The 21449-nt window shown below is 41.2% G+C and overlaps 1 protein-coding gene across 1 annotated transcript in view; it reads right to left on the bottom strand.

The window, feature by feature from the left end:
* Positions 1-21449, bottom strand: part of slc71a2a (solute carrier family 71 member 2a) — a 104902-nt gene that overhangs the window by 14372 nt on the left and 69081 nt on the right. Inside the window, exons 6-10 of the mRNA XM_043713674.2 lie at positions 20981-21199; positions 13852-13965; positions 10649-10720; positions 7641-7753; positions 7351-7448 (exon numbers count right to left, since the gene is read on the bottom strand). Of these exons, the coding sequence (XP_043569609.2) occupies positions 7351-7448; positions 7641-7753; positions 10649-10720; positions 13852-13965; positions 20981-21199 (616 nt within the window). The remainder of the gene's footprint in view (positions 1-7350; positions 7449-7640; positions 7754-10648; positions 10721-13851; positions 13966-20980; positions 21200-21449) is intronic.

Raw genomic sequence — 21449 nt, 5'->3', positions numbered from 1 at the left:
TAGCAGAAGAATGATAGCTACTTCTGACCTCATAGGCCCTAATATAGGTTTCTTTCAGTCACCACTGAGTGGAGTTGAAGAAACTACAAAAGAATTTAACTTTCAATGACAGGAAACGAAAACAGAAGTTTAGACAATCAAAAAGCAAACCAAAATCGAGTCACCAATAGACAACAGCAATACTTTATCAACAGTAAGATAACTACTGGGTTCCAATATCACAATTACAAAGCAGTAGCTGTTAAGTAAAGCTATTTTTAAGAGCGAGACCAAATCTATCTTACTTTGGTATACTTTAGTTACTCAGTAGCATACAAAAGCTATTTAGACCAAGACAGAAGGATTGACTCTAACTCCTGAAAAGTGACACTAGTCATGATCAAATTCCTCAGAATATCTTTCCAAAACCAATAAATGTTAAGAACAGCCAAAGTATCAATGTTTTCCAATAACTTATTACCCAAATAAGGTTACTCTGTTACCTCAAAGATCACAAAGGAAACGTGTTGATAGACAAAAGAAAACTAACAAATCCTCACTCTCAAAATTAGAGTTGCAAAGTCTAAAAACCATAGGGATTTCAACCTTGCAAAATGTCAACATCTTTGCTTGTGAATCTTGTATCTTTTCATTATGATCTATTTTCCCTTAGTCAATGTGAATTTTAATGAATATGGAAGGAATTGTGCAGTTCCACTTTAAAATGCATCACCAAACCTTAAAAATAAATCGCACCGATGATAAAAAACACAGACAATTTGAAAGATGACAAAATATTTCAGTTAAATGTAAATCACCTCCTTCTGAAAAATAATCTGTTTATGTTTCAGGAGTAGCTAAGGCAAGCAGCTTTGGATTGTTGGTTTAGAAAGAACAGACTCAGGAATGTTGAATATGTTAGTGGTTCTGATTTTCAAATAAACCTTAGATTTTAGAATTGACCTGGAAGATTTGCTAATTGCCACTGTTATATACATCAAGAAAGGAGGGAAAAGGAAGCTGGGAATTGAAGGCCGGTCAGCCCAGCACAGGCAGCAGAAATAAAGAAGAATCTACAGAGGATGCCTGTATTCCAAGACACAAACCACTTGGAAAATAATAATAATAATCAAACAAAATCAAATGAATTTTACAAAAAGGAGACAGATCTACAAATTTATTAGAATTCTAAAGATGTAACTGATAGGGTGGATAAATAGCCAGCAAATATGGTATTCTTGGACTTCAATTCAGCAAGATATCATTTGTCACCATTTAGCTATGAAAGGTGCTGGGTGCACAAACATATCTATTTCAGACTGTATTTTCATATGTTTTTTCTTTATTGATGGCTGATGTTGCTAATAAAGGTACTACACAAGATGAAGGCTAAGAGAGTTGAGCAGCAACTAATTACCATAGATGGCATCATTTCAAGAAGGCAGCTCACCACCACCTTTTCAATTTGCGATAGGCAACAAATGCCGGCCTTGCCAGCAACACAAAGAATATTTTTTTAAAAAGTGATTAATGGACAGGAAGCACACAGGAGGAATAGATATGACATTCCACTAGATGCCATTTAAAAATACCACAATAGTCAGTGTTGAATATTTATTAATCTGTATTTAATATAGACAAAGAGACAGAATTACACATTGATGTTCGCTGATGAATCTGTAGTGATGGTAACTAGGCCAGCCAGGTAGATCTCATAGAATGAGCTCCCTAATTGGAGCAGATTAACAACCCCAATCAGGGAGCCCTGACTGGCAGATAAGAACAGGAGTGTCAAACATCCTGTCACTCAGCGCTGGCTCAGTGTCAACACTCTCCAGGTGTAAATTAAAGGGTGACTTGGTGACAGGACACAATATTCTGTGGGCAATTTCAGATTTAAGGCTAGACGGCAATGCAAGTTGCGAGGAGCACACGAAAAGACTACAAGAAATACAGATAGGTTGAGTGTATGGGCAACAAGTTGGCAGAAGTATAATGTTGGAATTGTGACCTTATTTATCATGGCCATAAAAATAAAAAGGAGAATGTTTTTAAAGGTATAAGACTTGCAAATGTAAATATTCTGGGAGACTTGGGTAGCTGTATTTGTACAGCAGGTACACTTTTCTTGCAAGGTAGTTAAGGTACAAGATTTGCTACACTCGCAAAGGCCCTTAATGACACCACACAGAATACGCAACAATACTTTGTTTTCCATATTTAAGGATAGATTTACATTGGAAACATATTGCATCAACATACTGATAATACTTTACATTACATTAGTGAGGACTGATAATACTTTACATTAGTGAGGATTCACTAGACTGCTTCCTGGGTTGACATATTTGGTCATCATCATGCAAATAAATTGGACCTACATTCCCTGGGTAAGAGAATAAGTGGTGATCTCAAAAACAAAGATTCTGAAAGGGCTTCACTCCATAGACACAGTTTGTTACTATTAGCTCCTAGAATCTAGAACACAGGAGCAGATCACCTAAAATTGACAAGGGGAAAAAAATGCACATAAAAGTAATGCAAATCCTCAACAATCACGGCCACAGAGTTTTTTTTAGATTAGATTAGATTACTTACAGTGTGGAAACAGGTCCTTCGGCCCAACAAGTCCACACCGCCCTGCCGAAGCGCAACCCACCCTACCCCTACATTTTACCCCTTACCTAACACTACGGGCAATTTAGCATGGCCAATTCACCTGACCTGCACATCTTTTTGGATTGTGGGAGGAAACCGGAGCACCCGGAGGAAACCCACGCGGACACGGGGAGAACATGCAAACTCCACACAGTCAGTCGCCTGAGGCGGGAATTGAACCTGGGTCTCTGGCGCTGTGAGGCAGCAGTGCTAACCACTGTGCCACTGTGCCGCCCACCAACAGTTGTGGATACTCCACTGTTAAATATATTTCAGACTGAGATAGACAATCATTCTGAGGAAGGGTTACTGGACCCAAAATAATAACAGATTTCTCTGCACAGATGTTGCGCAAGACCGGCTGAGTTTTTCCAGCATTTCTGTTTTCATTTCCAACTTCTAGCATTCGCAGTTCTTGGCTTTTATTGACAGGCAGGTATTTGGAGTCTGAGGGAATCTTCTGACAATGAAGAGGAGAGGAGATCAAACTTGATCGACTAAATGGCATAACACACTTGAGGGACTGTTCAGTCTATTCCTGTTTCTCACATTCTTAGCTTATTTACCTGGTATCTTTCACAATTTTAAAACTGCCCCAAAGCAGTTTACAGTCAATGAATTCAGCTGATTCACAACTGACTTGGGTTGATCATGTAGCCAGAATTTCTAACAGTCACTTATCAAAAACAGAATCTTTTATGCTGAGCTTCACTCTCGCCTATGCCCTCATGAAGTTCAAAGAGAGCATTACAAGGACAATGTGACAGGGGCATCAAATCCAGGAAGAAGTTCAACAAGGGGCACTACATCGAGTGCAATCAAAGAAGAAATGGGCTAGATTCTCTCAAAAGCACATATCAAAAGGGAGAGAGAAAAAAAAACAAGGAAAAAGCCAGCCACTTGTTCAAAATACAATCATCTGGGATGAACTGTCAGTTGCAGCAGAACCTTCACTGATCATATTAGCCTTGGTAGTCAATTACATAACCATTGGAACCCTACCAACCAGATCATATGCAGTGCCAAAAGGATGAGCAAGAACGGTCACTCCACAAGTATCATGAAGTTACACTATAGAGAAATAGCCTAAATACACATATGGAATACCATAAAGAAATAGGATTACAACCCAAACATGTGATGTCAGTTGAGGAACAGATATCAGCTACATCAGAAGGAATTCCCCATCTCTTCAAACAGTCTTTTGCATTCACCTGGGAGGCTAGGCTGGATCTCAGTTTAATATCTCCCCTAAGTCTCTACAGCAACAATGAATCGTTAGAACACAAGATATAGGAATGGACATAAGGCCATTCGGCCCATTGAGTTCACTCCGCCAAGGCTGATGGGCATTTCAACTCCATTTACCCACACTTTTCCAGCCGCCCCTAATTCCTTGCGCGATCAAGAATTCATCAATCTCTGCCTTGAAGACATTAACGTCCCGACCTCCACTGTGCTTCGTGGCAATGAATTCCATAGGCCCACTAGTCTCTGACTGAAGAAGCGTCTCCTCGTTTCCATTCTAAATTGACCCCCTCTAATTCTACAGCTGTGCCCACAGGTCCTAGTCTCCCCATCTAACGGAAACAAATTCCCATGGTCCACCGTTTCTAAGCCATGATCTTGTAAGTTTCTATTAGAATTCCCCTTGACCTTCTAAACTCTAATGAATACAATCCCAGGATCCTTAGCCATTCATCGTATGTTAGGCCTAAAATGCCAGGGATCATCTGTGGGAATCTCCATTGGACAGGCTCCAGTGCCAATATGTCCTTCCTGAGGTGTGGGGCCCAAAATTGGACACAGTATTCTAAATGGGGCCGAACTAGAGCTTTAAAAAGCACATCGCTGCTTTTGTATTCCAACCCTCAAGATAAATGAGGGCATTACATTTGCTTTCTTATCAAGGAAATCAACCTTTAGAAAATCCTGGACTAGCACACCCAGATCTTCGCCAGAATGCCCCAGTCCCTTCATCCAGATCATTAATACGTAAAGTGAACCCTGCGGGGCACACTTGTCACCAGCCGCCATTCTGAAAAAGAACCTTTTATCCCAACTCTCTGCCTTCTGTCAGACAGCCAATCCTTAATCCATGCCAGTAGCTCACCTCGAACACCATGGGCCCTCACCTTACTCAGCAGCCTCTCATGGGGCACCTTATCAAAGGCCTTTTGGAAGTCTGGATAGATAATATCCACAGGGTTCCCCTGATCTAACCTACTAGTTACCTCTTCAAAGAATTCTAACAGGTTAGTCAGGCATGACCTCTCCTTACTAAATCCATGCTGACTTGTTTGAATCAGACCCTGCACTTCCAAGAATTTAGAAATCTCATCCTTAACATGGATTCTAGAATTTTACCTATAACCGAGGTCAGGTTAATCGGCCTATAATTTTCCATCTTTAGTCTTGATCCTCTCTTGAACAAGGGGGTTACCAACAGCGATTTTCCAATCATCTGGGACTTTCCCTGACTCCAGTGATTTTTGAAAGATCACAACCAATGCCTCCGCTATTTCCTCAGCCAGCTCCCTCAGAACTCCAGGATGCAGCCCATCGAGGCCAGGAGATTTATAAAGTTTTTAGATCTTTTAGCTTTTTAGCACTCTCTCTTTCATAATGGCTACCATACTGAACACTGCCCCCGACTCTCCTTAATTGTTGGGATATTACTCACGTCTTCTACTGAGAAGACTGACACAAAGTACTTATTAAGTTCTTCAGCTATTTTCTTATCTCCCACCACTAGCCTTTCTGCATCAATTGAGCGGCCCAATTTCTACTTTTGCCTCTCGTTTGTTTCTTATGTATTGAAAGAAACTTTTACTATCATTTCTAATATTACTGGCAAGCTTACCTTAATATTTGATCCTCTCCTTCCTTATTTCTCTTTGTTATCCTCTGTTTGTTCTCAAAGTCTTCCCAATCTTCTGATTTCCCAGTGCTCTTGGCCACTTTATAGGCTCTCTCTTTTTCTGTGATACATTTTCTGACTTCCTTTGTCAGCCATGGCTGCCTAACCCTCACCCCTGATAATCTTTCTTTTCTTTAGGATGAACTTCTGTACTGTGTCCTCAATTACACCCAGAAGCTCTTGCCATTGTTGCTCTGTCTTCCCAACTAGGCTCTGCTTCCAGTCGATTTTCGTCAGTTCCTCTCTCATGCCCCTGTAATTGCATTTAACTGTAACACCATTACATCCGATTTTTCCTTCTCTTTCAAACTGCAGGCTGAACTCTACCATATTATGATTGCTGCCTCCTAAGCCTTCCCTTACTTTAAGAACTTTTATAAAGTCTGGCTCATTACATAGCACTAAGTCCAGAATAGTCTGCTCCCTTGTGGGCTCCATCACAATCTGTACCAAAAAGCCATCCTCTAAGCATTCCAAGAATTCCCTTTCTTTGGATCCACTGGCAACATTATTCACCTAGTCCATTTGCATATTGAAGCCCTCCATGATCACCTTTCTGACATGCCCTATTTCCTGATACATGTTGTGCCCCTGGTCCTGACCACTGTTGGAAGGTCTTTCCGTAACTCCCATTATGTTTTTTTTTGCCTTTGTGGTTCCTCAACTCCACTCACAGACTCCAAATCATCTGTGGGGTGCCAAAGATTTAGTTTCATTCTTAACTAACAAGGCAACCCTGTCCCCTCTGCCCACCTCCCTGTCTTTTCAATAAATTGTTTAACTGCCAGTCCTGGACCCCCTGCAACCACGTCTCTGTGATGCCTACCACATCATATTCATTCATGATGATTTGTGCTGTTAATTCATCTACTTTGTTACGAATACTACGAGCATTCAGGTAAAGCACCTTAATGCTAATTTTCTTATCCTCATGATTTCCAACATCTCTAGTAATATGTCCTAAGTTATCCTTCCTTTTTTGCTTCATTCCTAGTCTGCCTTGAACCTAAACCCTGCACACATGCTAACCTGCTGCTTACCTTTCTACTTGACTCCATACTTCCTGTTGCTTTTCTTTTCCCTTCCTCCTGACTCAAGTTTAAAATCCTAGTGACCACCCTATCTATCCTTTTCACCATAACTCTGGTTCTAAATTGATTCAGGTGGAGACCGTCCCATCGGTACAGATGGCTCTGGTTCCAAAACTGATACCAATGTCCCATGAAATGGAATCCCTCTTTCCCACATCAATCTCTTAGCCATGTGTTTACTTCCCTAATTTTCTTATCCCCATGCCAATTAGCACGTGGCTCGGGCAGTAATCCAGAGATTATGACCTCAAGGACCTGTCCTTCAATTTCCTTCCTAGTGCTTGATATTCTCCAAACAGGTCCTCCTTCCTAGTCTTGCCTATGTTATTAGTGCCAACATGGACCACAACAACTGGATCCTCTCCCTCCCGCTCCAATATCCTTTCAAGCCAAACTACATTGAAATGTCAGCTAAGATATCCTATTCCAATGCAAGTTGAGCCCATAACCTCCTGATTCAGCAGGCCAATTAAGTTATTACAACCTTACAGAATTAGTCATATTGGAACTAGAGAAGCACCTTAACCATTTCAGTTGATGTGGTACTGAATTTAGAGGTAGTTTATGTACATTGCAAGTAACAAAACAAAAATGATGTTAATTGTGGAGTCATGTGTGCGAGAGCGAGAGCGAGAGCGGAATACTGACAAACTATGAAAGTGGTTTAATTGCAGCAAAAATTAAAGGTGCTAAGTTGCTCACCTTGTTGATCAGAATCCGCATTTTTTGAAACCAGAGCACTGACTGCTGGAAAAGTAATACTAGACATTGCTGCCACAGCTCCAGCTGCCCACATCATCCTAAGAAAACAAACAGCAAATAAAAAAAACTGTACTAACACGCTTACTTCAAAATATCTCATTCTCAAAAAACAAGACTGAACATTGGGGTGAATGAAGAGGACAGAATTTGAACCACTGCTACAATCACTATTTGCAGAACTGCATTTTACAGAATACATTCCGGTGACTCAATGATGCATGCATGCTCACCAGGGCTGGGATCCAAATCCATACCAAGTCAGCTGTAACATCTGAAATCCAAGGCCAAGGAGAACAGTGTTCTTATTACCTATGGATCTCATTAGGATACTAAGAAATACCGTCTGTGAAAACAAATTATAGACAAAAAAAATTAGTGTATCTCTGACTATTAACAAATATGAATGGACTGATTGAGTGAGCTGAAATGCTACATCCCTGCAGGAAAAATGTCAATATTTTAAATGATACATTAACGGATATCTGAATATTCTGAAAAGCAGCAATATCATTACTTAAAATCTATTGTTCAGATCAAACTTTAATTGGTTCCAATTTTTAATGGCAGTCCTTCTTTATAATTTCTTGGAAAGATGTTCAATTCTATTGCGCAATAACAGATTTACAAATACAATTCAAATTTACTGCAATTTCTTACTAGGAAATTGCAAATCACTAACAATAAATGTGAATTTTCCTTAAGGTTCAATGAATAAATGCTCATATCAACTGAGATTAAATCACAAATCAGCACATTCCAGAGTCAGCTGTTCTCAGTTTGTTTACAATTTGCCTCAGACTGAGGAGGAGAGATGAAAGAGAAGAGAACAAGAAATACATCATGACTTGCACTCATGGTGAGCATTCATTTAACCTCACTAAAACCAGAGTGTTGGGAAAAGGGACTAGATATGTTGTGACACCTTTCATATCCAATTCATCCGCAAATACTATAAGATGAAGTATGTAACGTACAAATGTGAATTCAGAAAATAAGCTTTCCTCTTCAACAAATTAACTAAAACTACCAACTGAAAAACCAATTGTTGAAAAGGGTTGTAGGGTTTTGTTTTACAGTGTTGACACATATGGAACTGATGGAGATTTGAGACAGGAGGGCCAAAATTGGATATGCACTACATGAATGTTAATAAATTAAGATCATTTTCAGTGATATAAAGCAGCCAGGACAACTTCTACAGTAAAAAAATAAAAATATAAGAATTAATGCTAGTGAATTTTTTGCTGAAGTTATCAACTTTCTTCACATTCTGAACAGTAATTTCTAAAAAATGGTTATGCCAAATGCAGACTTTGCTTACTGTAATTAGAGTAGAAATAAAAAGAACATCATGTTGGTCTGATAATGAATGTTAAAATCACCAGGCATTGAAATTACTCCTGCCAAAATAATTGGCAGTAAAAATAATGGATCTAATTTGAAGGAAATAAATACAAAAAAAATCATTGAATGCCAACACAGTCGCGTTAGATAGGAAGTCTCGAGTATATTTGTTTTCTTTATTCATGGGATGATGGCATCGCTGGCTGGGCAGCATTTATTGCCCATCCCCAAGAGGGCAGTTAAGTGTCAACCACATTGCTGTGGATCTGGAGTCACATGTAGGCCAGACAAGGGAAGGATGGCAGTTTCCTTCCCTAAAAGGACATTAGTGAACCAGATTGGTTTTTCTGACAATTGACAATGAATTCATGGTCGTCATTAGATTCTTAATTGCAGATATTTATTGAATTTAAATACCCCCATCTGCTATGGCCCATTCAAACTCAGGTACCCAGAACAGTATCTGGATTTCTAGATTAACAATCTTTCAGAAAAGAAATCTATTCCTCAAATGAAAACAGTGCAGAGTCATAATTTTCTGCCTTTGCTAACTGTTTTTGAGAAACTGATGGTGAACCACCTTCTTTAACTGGCACAGTTCACGTGGCGTTGCAGAGAGTTCCAAGGTTTTATCCTAGTGCCAGTGAGGAACAATGATAACAGTTCAAAGATAGGGATGGTGTGCAATTTGTGGGGAACTACCAGTGGTGTTCTCATGCGTCTGTTGCCTTTGTTCTTCCGGTGGTAGAGACTGTATATTTAGAAAATACAGTTGAAGGCAAAGTACTGCAATACAGATGGTGCACATTGCTATCATTGCTTGCAAGTGATGAAGAGAGTAAATTATTAAGTTTTAAGCTGAGAAAGTTTAAACTCAGATGCATGATGGAAAACAAAAACAATATGATCAATTCAGTCAGATTTCAGACTAGGATCTGACTTGTCCAGTATTAGGCTGGGGTCATAACAGTAACCAACATAGAATTCCTATAGTGCAGATAGAGGCCATTTAACCCATCGAGTATGCTGACCATTTGAAGGGCATTCCATCCAGACCTACCCTCACATCTACCAGGGTTAATCCACCTATCTTGCATACCCCTGGACACGACAGCATAATTTATTGTGGCTAATCTAACTAACTTGTGCATCTTTTGGAAGGAAAATGGAACACCCATCAGAAACCCACACAAATAGGGAGAATGTGTAAACTCCACAGAGTCTGGAATTGAACTCTGGTTCCTGGAGCCGAACCGCAGCAGTGCTAATCACTGTGCTGTCCATGTAGACCAGCAAGAAAAAGTTCAATACAATCATTAATAAAAAAAATTGTGTTCATTATGTGATGGAACACAGTTTGCTTTTCATTTTTAAAATTAGGATTTAGCTTTTCTTGCGACTTGGGCATCACTGCCAAGTTCAGCACTCATTACCCGTTAACAACTGTCCCTGAACGGAGTGACTTCCAAAGCAATTTCAGAGGGCAGCAAAGAGTCAACCACAATTCTGTGGATCTGGAGTCACGTGCAGGCCAGACCACGTAACACTATCAGTTTACCTTCCATAAGCATGTCAGTGAACCAGAAAGAGTATCACATTTTGCATGGCCCTGATTTGAAACCCAGTGGCAGCACCATGACGTCACTGTCTTGTCCTGAACTACCTGCATTACTTCAATGTTGTTTCAACATTCTTTCAGAAATTTTAGTTCAAAAGTATCTTTAATGGCATTGATACCATTCCATTGAAGAGGGATTACAAATAGATGCATAAATCATTTAACCTGAATTTGTAGCTTTTAAACCATTAAATGCTTTTAATTCCCTTGTTCTAAAACAGTCAAAACATATCCGGTGATAATGCAGGAAGAAGAACCAAATTACTCAACACCCACCTGTGCTATTATAGAGAGGATTCCCACGACAGCTATAAAGGCAGCCAGATTGCCAGAAGAAAAGTCGATGACCTATAAAAGGAGGAATACAGAGGAACCTCAATTATCTGAATACCAATTATCCAAACATTGGATTATCCAAAGGAGATCTTCAGGCCAGATAGATGAGTTTCCAACAGTGGTCGCATCTTTTGTTTACAGTGATTAAACTGGCAGTGTCTCCAAATTGTCACCTTCTCTCTCCCCACACTTTCCCTGGAGTTCTACAGAAGCGTGTACCATAAACCACCCCCCCCCGCCCCCCCTTCCCCAGATAATCTGACCAACATTGCCCTGTACAGGGCAGAGGTGGAACCTGCCAAAAAGTTGCAGTAACAAGTTGTGTGGCTGTGGCGGTGTGGATGTGATTTACCCCACAAAAGTAGCAGCAGTCTTGTTGTTGGTGTCAGTGGGGAGGGTGGAGTGGATAGGTGGGAAGGAAGATGGGCAGGTAGGACAAGTCAAGGGGACAGTTGGATCTGGGATGAGATGGGGAAAGGGGAGATTTGGAAACTAGTAAAGTCGATGTTGATGCACATGGTTGAAGGGTTCCAATGAGGTGTTCATGAGGTGTTCTTCCTCCATCTGTCTGGAGGTGGAGGTGGCCAATGCATGTCCTTGGTGGAGTGGAGGGGGTTGAAGTGTTCAGGCACAGGGTGTTGGGGCTGTTGGATGTATACGTCCCAGAGATGTTCCCTGAAATGCTCCACGAGTTGGTGCCCGGTCTCCCCGATGTAGAGGAACTACATCGGGAGCAACAGACACAGCAGATGAGGTGATTGAATGCACAGAAAGATCTTTAACAGATGTGAAAAGATCCTTTGAGACCTTGAATGGGCGTGGTGGGGGAAGGTGAGAGCACAGGTTTTACATCTCTTGCAGTGGGAAGGGAAGATGCCTGGTGCAAAGAGTAGGTTGGTGGGTGAATGCAGATCTAATGAAGGAGTCAGGGAGGTAATAGTCTCAGCAGAATGCTGATAGGGGTGGGGAGGGAAATAAGTCTCTGGTGGTGGTGTCTGATTGTAGGTGGCGGAAGATAGTGCGCTGTATCTGGATATTAGTGGGGTGGAAGGTGAGCACCGGGGGGGGGGGGGCTTCTATCCTTGCTACAGTTGGAGGGGTGGGGTGGGGTTCAAGGGAAGAGGTGCAGGAAATGGAAGAGTTGTGGGAGTGGAAATTGCAGTCAGTCAGAGAAATAGGAGGCCATCTGGGATGTCCTGGAGTGGAACTGCTTCTCCTCGGAACAGATACAGCAGAGGCAGAGAAATTGGGAGTAAGGGGCTGTGTTTTTACAGGAGGAGTGGGGGTGGGAGGTATAGTCCAAGTAACTGGGAGTCGGTGCGTTTGAAATAAATGTCCGTATTGAGTCGGTCGACAGAGATGGAGAGGTCCAGGAAGAGGAGGGGACTGTGACAATACAGGTAAATCTAAGGTCAGGGTGGAAAAGGTTAGTGATGAATCATTCAACCTCCAAGTGGGAGCACGAGGTGGTGCCAATAGAGTCATTAATGTAGCAGAGGAAGAGGTAGGGGATGGTGCCAGCGTAACTGCAGAAGTTGGACGGTTCCATGTATCCTACAAAAAGGCAGGCATAGCTGGGGCCCACGTGGAGGCCCATGGCTACTTTGGTCTGAAGGAGGGTTTGAAGGAGAAGCTGTTGAGGGTGAAGACCAGTTCTGCCAATTGAATGAGTGTGTCGGTGTGGAGTGAGTGCAACCAAGGTTTACCAAACTGATTGCTAGTATAATACAACAGGTATGGAAGAGAGTCTACATCGGTTAGATGAATGAGGAGGGATCTCACAGAGATCTAAAATTCTAACAGAGTTAGACAGCATAAGTGCAGGAAGGATGTTCCTGATGACTCGGGAGTTCAGAACCATGGGTCCATGGATTAAGGAAATGTGATAGGCCATTTATGACTGAGATGAGAAATGTCTTCGCTCAATGAATAGCGGGCAAATGGAACACACTGCTACTGAAAGCAGTTGAGATGAAAACATTGAATGTTGTCCTTTCAGGGGTGTGAAGGGTCCAAAGAGTATAGGAAGAATGCAGGAACAGGGTACTGAATTGGATGATCAACCATGGTCATACTAAATGGCACAGCAGGCTTAAAGTACTGAGTAATCTACTCCTGCTCCTATTTTCTATGATTCAACATTAACACTGAAAATGTAACCCTGATCCAAAGTCAGAGTCAGAGAGATGTACAGCACAGGATTAGAACCTTCGGTCCAACCCGTCCGTGCCGACCAGATATCCCAACCCAGTCACGTCCCACCTGCCAGCACCCGGCCCATATCCCCCCAAACCCTTCCTATTCATATACCCATCCAAATGCCTTTTAAATGTTGCAATCGTACTAACCTCCACCACTTCCTCTGGCAGCTCATTCCACACACGTACCACCCTCTGCATGAAAACATTGCCCCTTAGGTCTCTTTTATATCTTTTCCCTCATCCTAAACCTATGTCCTCTAGTTCTGGACTCCCCCAACTCAGGGAAAATACTTTGTCGTCTATTTATCCTATCCATGCCCCTCAATTTTATAAACCTCTGTAAGGTCACCCCTCAGCCTCCGACACTCCAGGAAAAACAGCCCCAGCTATTCAACCTCTCCCAATAGCTCAAATCCTCCAACCCTGGCAACATTCTTGTAAATCTTTTCTGAACCCTTTCAAGTTTCACAACATCCTTCTGATAAGAAGGAGACCAGATTTGCACACAATATTCCAAATGTCTTGTACAGCCGCAACATGACCTCCTAATTCCTGTACTCCGTACTCTGACCAATAATGGAATACATAATAAACACTACCTTCACTAAGCCTCATATAATATTAATGGTTATTTAGGCAAAATATCAGTGAGCAACTGAAACCACATCCCTGAAAATGATATACAGCTTCAATGAAGGAACTGCAGTTAGGAAGTGGATATATGGAAAAAAGTGTCCTTCTAAACATCAAGTTTAGCTAAAAGGATTCAATTGCATAATTACTAGACTTCTATAATCAGGAGGTGACAATGTGCTTGATAAAATAAGTGTTTCAGCCTATATCCTTAGTTTAACAGCTTCAGCACACTGAAGGTGAACTGAATAGCAATTGTGATAATGCACACAATAGCAATAAATGCAATGAAAAATGCATGAGACTCACCTGTTTAAGGTAAAGAAAAAAACTAGAGTACTGTCCAGCCTCAGGCAGGTATGAGAGAAATACAGTTATGCAGATGAGCAGCACAGTGATGTCCTTCCCAACTTTCCTCAAGGACTGTAACAAAAAAAGGATGCTACCTTAAACAATTCTGTCATCTTTAAACTACTTGTTTACATTATACTGGAAAACTGATCAGAAACATACAAGTTAAGATTCTTGGTCCAACATCCTGAAATTTAATAGCACTGCACAGAACACCACAAGTGGAAAGTAATACAGCTGTAAGGAAGTAACAGAATTGATGGAAAAATACTAAAAAGGACTGGGAGTAACAGTTAACTTGAAATTCCTAAACATGAACAGGAATGGAGTATACACCATTTGGTGGAGTAGCAGAAAGCATAAAAGACTGTTAGAGAATACAGGAGGATATAGATATATTGGAGAGTTGGGCAGAAAAGTGGCAGATGGAGTTCAATCCAGACAAACGTGAGGTGATGCATTTAGGCAAATCTAATTCTAGAGTGAATTATACATTGAATGGAAGAGCCTTGGGAAAAGTTGATCAGCAGAGAAATCTGGGAGTGCAGGTCCATTGTACCCTGAAGGTTGCTGCACAGGTGGATAGGGTGGTCAAGAAGGCAAAGAGTATGCTTGCCTTCATTGGACGGGGTATTGAGTATAAGAGACGGCAAGTCATGTTAAAATTGTACATGACATTGGTTCGGCTGCATTATTTAGAATACGGTGTACAGTTCTGGTCGCTTTGGAGAGGGTGCAGAGAAGGTTTACAAGGATATTGCCTGGCATGGAAGGTGCTAGCTATGAAGAGAGGTTGAGTAGGTTAGGATTGTTTTCGTTAGAAAAAAGGAGATTGAGGGGGAACCTGATTGAGGTTTACAAAATCATGAAGGGTATAGACAGGGTGGATAGAGATAAGCTTTTTCCCCAGGGTGAAGGATTCAATAACGAATAGTCACACTTTCAAGGCGAGAGGTGAAATGTTTAAGGGGATACACTCGGCAAGTACTTCACAGAGGGCGGTAGGTGCCTGGAACGCGTTACCAGCAGAGATAGTAGAGACAGGCATGGTAGATTCATTTAAGATGTTTCTGGACAGTTGCAAAGTAGTTGGGGAGCAGAGGGATACAGATGCTTAGGAATTGGGAGACAGGTTTAGACAGTAGATTTGGATCGGCTCAGGCAAAAGGCCTATTCCTGGGATGTAAATTTTCTTTGTTCTTTGTACATCATTTGGCAGACCTATAAACTGTGATATTAGTATATTTAAAGCTTCAAGACAATTCCTGAGCCAAGTTGCCAAATTCCAGTTTCAATAAAAGCCAGAAATGGAGCATTTGTAAAGAATGAACAGAATGGAATGTTAGATTAGGTTCCCAACAGTATGGAAGCAGGCCTTTCGGCCCAAGTCCACACCGACCCTCTGAAGAGTAACCTACTTAGACCCATTCCCCTACCCTTTATTTACCCCTGACTAATACTAAGGGCAATCTAGCATGGCCAATTCACCTGACCTGCACATCTTTGGATTGTGGGAGGAAATCGAAGCACCGGGAGGAATCCTACGTGGACACGGGGAGAACATGCAAACTCCACACAGTCGCCCAAGGCAGGAATCGAACACGGGTCCCTGGCGCTGTGAGGCAGCAGTGGTAAACACTGAGCCACCATGCTGCCCCTAATAAAAAAATGTACATTTTTAAAAAATCTTATATAACTGATTTAAATATCCAATTAAGACTAGAAGACCATAAGATATAGGAGCAGAATTATGCCATTCTGTCCATCAAAGATTCTGGGTAATCTAAGATGGAGGATGGAAAAAAATTGTGGCTATAATACCTGCTCTGCTCTTTTTATGAGGTATATTCAGTGTGGAGTGGATTTCCTCAAATCCCAGGAGCAGTAACTACTGATTTATAAGCAGTTGCATTGTTCCAGATTTAGGGAAAAAAATCAAATAAGCACTTTAAAAGGGAGGAAGACAAAGGCAGTGACCACTGGGAAACGAATCAAATGGAGAAATAACCTTGCACTGCTGTCTAACCCAGCAGTGAACCTGCACAGCTGACTGCTCTGCTGTTTGATTTTAAGTATCCCTGGAAATTGGAGTTCATCTAAGAAAAAATTGACAAACAGCAAAATTCCCAGCTGACCTTGGAGAAGTTTGTGAGAGAGAGCTCATAGCATTGGAGCAGCTAAATGGCTTTTTAAAGCATAACCTTACTGTTTTGCTTTTGTAAATCTATAATAGTGAGTAGCGTGGACTTGTTTTTGATTATATGCTTTATTGAGATCAGCCTCTAGATTAAAATTTAAAAATATCAAACAAAGGTACTAAGTTAGCCTGGAACAGTGATGCTTTTTTTAAAAAGAGCATAGGGCCCCTTAAAAGATCAGCAAGGCTGACTGTGTGCAACTGCAGGAGATTGGTGGGGGTGTTTACTAAACAAGTCTGTTGCATCAGTGTTTATGGTGAGAAGGATATGAAAGATATAGAACGTGGGGAAATAAATACCAAATCTTGAACAATGTCCATATTACAGAGGCGGTGGACGGCTTAAAACGCATAAAAGTGAATAAGTCCCTGAACAAATGTACTCTACAACTCTGGAAAACTAGGGAAGTGATTGCTGGGCCCTTTGCTGAGATATTTCTATCATCGATTGCCATAGGTGAGGTACGAGAAGACTGGAGGTTGGCTAACGTGGTGCCAATATTTACGTAAGGTGGTAAGGAAAAGCCAAGGACTATAGATCAGTTAGACTGACTTGGTGGTGGGCAAGTTGTTGGAAGGAATCAGGAGGGACAGGATTTACATGTATTTGAAAAGGCAAGGACTGATTAGGGATTGTTAACATAGCTTTGTGCATGGGAAATAGTGTCTCACTAATTTGATTGATCTTTTTTGAGAAGGTTAATGAGGGCAGAGCAGTGGACCTGATCTGAGTGGACTTCATTAAGGTGTTTGACAAGGTTCCTCATGGGAGACTGGTTAGCAAGGGTTAGATCATATGGAATACAGGGAGAATCAGCCATTTGGATATATAACTGGGTCAAAAGCAGAAGAGTGTGTGGTGGTGGTGGAAAGTTGCATTTTAGACTGAAGCCTTGTGACCAGCAGTGTACCACAAGGATCGGTGCTGGGTCCACTGTTTTTCATCATTTAAATAAATGACTTGAATGTGAACAAAGGAGGTGTAGTCAGTAAATTTGCAGATGACACAAATTGGAGGTGTAATGGACAACAAAAGGTGGTTACCTCAGAATACAACTGGATCTTGATCAGATGGGGCAAGGGGTGGCAGATGGAGTTTAATTTAAATAAATGAGAGGTGCTGCATTTTAGGAAGGCAAATCAGGGGAAACTTATACACTTAATGATAAGGTCCTCGGGAGTGTTGCTGAACAAAGATCTTGGAGTGCAGGTTCATATGAACTCAGAGTCGCAGGTAGATAGGATAATGAAGTTTGGTATGCTTGCCTTTATTGGTCAGTGCATTGAACATAGGAGTTGGGAGGTCATGTTGTAACTGCACAGCATATTGGTTAGGCAACTTTTGGAATACTGCATTCAATTCTGGTCTCCCTGCTATAGGAAGGGAGTTCTGAAACTTCCAAGTGCTCAGAAAAGATTTACAAGGATGCTGCCAGGGTTGGAGGGTTTGAGCTATAGGGAGAGGCTGAATAGGCTGGGACTATTTTCCCTGGAGTGGAGGCTGAGGGATGAAGTTATAGAGGTTTATAAAATCATGAAGGGCATGGACAGAGTGATTAGCCAAGGGTAGGGGAATCCAAAACTAGAGGGCATAGGTTTAAGGTGAGAGGGGCAAGATTTAAAAAAGCACACAAGAGGCAACATTTTCACAGTGTGGTGCATGTGTGCAATAAGCTGCCTGAGGAAGTGGTGCAGGCTGGTACAATTACAACATTTAAAAGATATCTGGAAGGGTATATGAATAGAAAGATTTAGAGAGATACGGGCCAAATGCTGACAAATCGGACTATATTAATTTAGAATATCTGTCAACGTGGATGAGTTATACCGAAGGGTCTGTTTCTGTGCTGGCCATCTCTATGACAAAATATGCTTCATCAGTAGATCACAGCTGATATGATTCTTCTTCCTATTCCCCATAATCGTTGATTCCCTTACCAATCAAGACCCTGCCTATGCACATCAAAGACTCTCAATGATCTGTCCTGCACTGCTGTCTGTGGTAATGAGTTCCATAGATTAACCACCCTCTGGATGAAGAAATTCCCCCTCATCTCAGTTCTAAAGAGTCATCTCTTCACTCTGAGGCTGTGCCTTCGGGTCCTCGTTTCCCTCCTGCAGTGGAAACATCTTCACTGTGTCCACTCTATCCAGGCTTCTCTGTACTCTATGTTTCAATCAGATCCCCCTCATCCTTCTAAATTCCATCAGTACAGAACTATAGACCCCAATGGCTCCTCATCTCTGAAATCATTCTTTTACACATCCTTCGGAGCCCCTCAAATGCTGGCACATCTTTCCTGGGGTATGGGGCCCAAAACCGCTCACTATGTTTCAAATTCAGTCTGACCAGAGCCTGATACAGCTTCAACAGTACATCTCTCCTCTTATATTCTCACCCTCCAGAACGGAATCCTTACATTACACTTGCCTTCTTAATTGCCAATCGCACTTCCATTTTAACCTTACGACAATCCTGAACAGGGCTCCCAAGTTCCTCTGAGCTTCAGATTTCTGAAGTCTTTCGCCATTTAGAAATAGCCCAAGCCTCTATTCTTCCTACCAAAGTGCACGTCACACTTACTCCATATTGCATTCTACCAGACACTTATTTGCCCACTCTCCTAGGTAAAAACAATGACTGCAGATGCTGGAAACCAGATTCTGGATCAGTGGTGCTGGAAGAGCACAGCAATTCAGGCAGCATCCAAGGACAGGCAAAATCATGCTGCCTGAAGTGCTGTGCTCTTCCAGCACCACTGATCCAGAATGCCCACTCTCCTAGCCTGTTTATGTTCTTCTGTAGCCTCCTCAATTGCTGAACACTACCTATCCCACCACAAATCTTTGTCTCATCTGTAAACTTAGCAACAGTTATCGCTGTTCCTTTGTCTAGATCATTAACGTATGACATGTATAATTGTGGCCCCAAAACAGACTCCTGTGGAACTCCACTAGTCACTGGCTGTCATTCTGAAAAAGACCCCATTATCACCACTATCTATAAATGCCCCTTTCCACCTCCACACCACTGCTTTTATAAAACAAAATGCTATCCTCTGTTTTAAAGGCTTCTCAATCCTCTAACTTCCTACTAACCTGCACCATATAGTGTGCTTTTTCAATTGCTTTTATGCTGTCCCTGACCTCCCTTGTGAACCATGATTGCTTCATCCTCCCCTTGGTATGTTACTTCTTCCTTGGGATGAGTTTCTGCAGTACTTTGCAAATTATCCCCAGAAACTCCTACCATTGCTGCTCTACCATCTCTCCTGTTAGGCTCCCCTTCCAATCAAGTCTGGCCAGTTTCTCCCTGACGTCTTTGTGGTGATGTTTACTCAATTATTATACTATTACACCTGTTTCCAACTTCTCCCTCAAACCGCAGGGTGAATTCTACCACATTATGATCACTGTACCCTTGGGGTGCCTTCACCTTAGGCTTCCTAATTCAGTCTATTTTATTACATATTATTAAATCCAGAATTGCCTACTCATTCATGAGCTGTATCACAATCAGCTCCCAAAAAAACCTAGCAGCCATTACATGATTTCCCTTTTATGAGATTACTACCAACCTGATTTTTTTCCAGTCTATTTGCATACTGCAGTCCCTACTATTACTGTTATAGTGATTCTCTCGCATGCCTTTACTATCTTTCGATCTATTTTCTTCCTCACATTGACTACTGTTAATAACCTGTATATAACTCCTATCAAGGTCTTTGTCCTTTGTGGTTCCTCAACTCCACCCACAAATTCTAAGCCTTTTGACTCTATAACACTTCTTGTTATGGATTTAATCTAATTTCTTAACAAGACAACCCCATTCCCTCTACCCACTCTTTCAATAATATTGTTAGATGTTTAGTCCCCAGCACTGATCACCTTGAAGCCAAGTCCTTCTGAGAACCACAACATCGTACTTGCCAATTTCGATCTGGATTACAAGTTCATTTACCCCGTTTTATCTACTGCATGCATTTAAGTACAACACCCTCAAGAGTCCTGTGTTGACTGCTCCCCTTGTCATAGATGGCCCCTTATCTACTTAGCCTGAAGTTAATTTCCTGACTCTCTATATATTCTGTCTTATTATCTGTTCAGCAAACTTTAATAACCTCTTTGAGCTCTCCTTAAATTTATCTTTTTGCCATGCAACTGAACCCATCTCCCCACTATTTTGGTTAAAATCCGCTATTCACGGTCTTAGTTACGTGGTTCACAAGGACTCTGGCACTGGTATGATTCAGATGGAACCTGATAGGTTGGAACAGCTCCGTCCTTCTCCAGTACAGGTGTCAATGTTGAATCAATTTGAACTAGTTTCTCCCATAGCAATCTTTGAACCAAGTGTTTACCTCTTTAATCTTGTTAATGCTGTGCTAATTTGCTTGTGGCTCAGGTAATAATCCAGAGATTATCTTTTTGATTAAAAATGACATTTTTCATACAAGTGCTTTCATAATGAGCTTCAACAAGTAGCAGTTTAAGAATTTCATTTTTTTTTTTTTTTACAATATTGCTTACAGTTTTAAGTTCTATAAATCTGCTAAAATACTGATGTTACCAAAAATTGAGATATTTTGGAAAAGTCCATTCCATATTGTGAAATGAATTCATGCATAAATGAACGATGAAGTTCTGCCTCAGAGTAACTTAATGCAGACATCAGCCAGCGTACAAGATTGTGAAACTATGTCGGTGCACTTTAAGAAAATAAAAATAGATAGATATCAACAAGAATAATTTGCATTCATATAGTGCCTTTAACGCTAAAACATCCTGAAGTACTTCACAGGAGCATGATAAAACAAAAAAAATTCAGATAGCTCATAGGGTTCTATAGATGGAGAAGTTTAGCTCATATAAAGATAATCAAATACTTACAGAAAAAGGGTCTGCTTGCTCCCATGAGAAAGGTGATCCCCGGGAAGCTGATCGAATCTTCTCAGGGAGAGATTCAGGGACAGCTACCAAGATGAAGCAAATGTCCAATGCAGCAATCACAGTGGCTATGAGTACCACAAGGTTATCACCATATTTATTTGAAAGATAAGCACCAATGGCAGGACTGGTTACCAAGCTTGCTGCAAAAGTTGCTGATACCTAGAGAAGAAGCCAAAAAAGGTTTTACTTGCAGGATCATTAAGGTGCAACTGAAACATGAACATCTCTCAAAATAAAACACAACCTGGGATAACGCATAGTGGGGATGAAATCTATTTATGCATATTTCTTTTCAACAAATTTCAATAGACAAAAAAATGGTTCATAAACAGAAATTGCTGGTAAAGCTCAGCAGGTCTGGCAGCATGTGCGAGACCCTTCCTTAGTACTGATTTCTCTCCACAGATGC

Source organism: Chiloscyllium plagiosum, unplaced genomic scaffold (genome assembly GCF_037043375.1).
Source record: "Chiloscyllium plagiosum isolate Xiang-an unplaced genomic scaffold, Cpla_swu_hap1 HiC_scaffold_2, whole genome shotgun sequence".
NCBI lineage: Eukaryota > Metazoa > Chordata > Chondrichthyes > Orectolobiformes > Hemiscylliidae > Chiloscyllium > Chiloscyllium plagiosum.
Note: the sequence above shows the minus strand (reverse complement) of the source record. Positions and strands in the feature narration are given on the sequence as shown.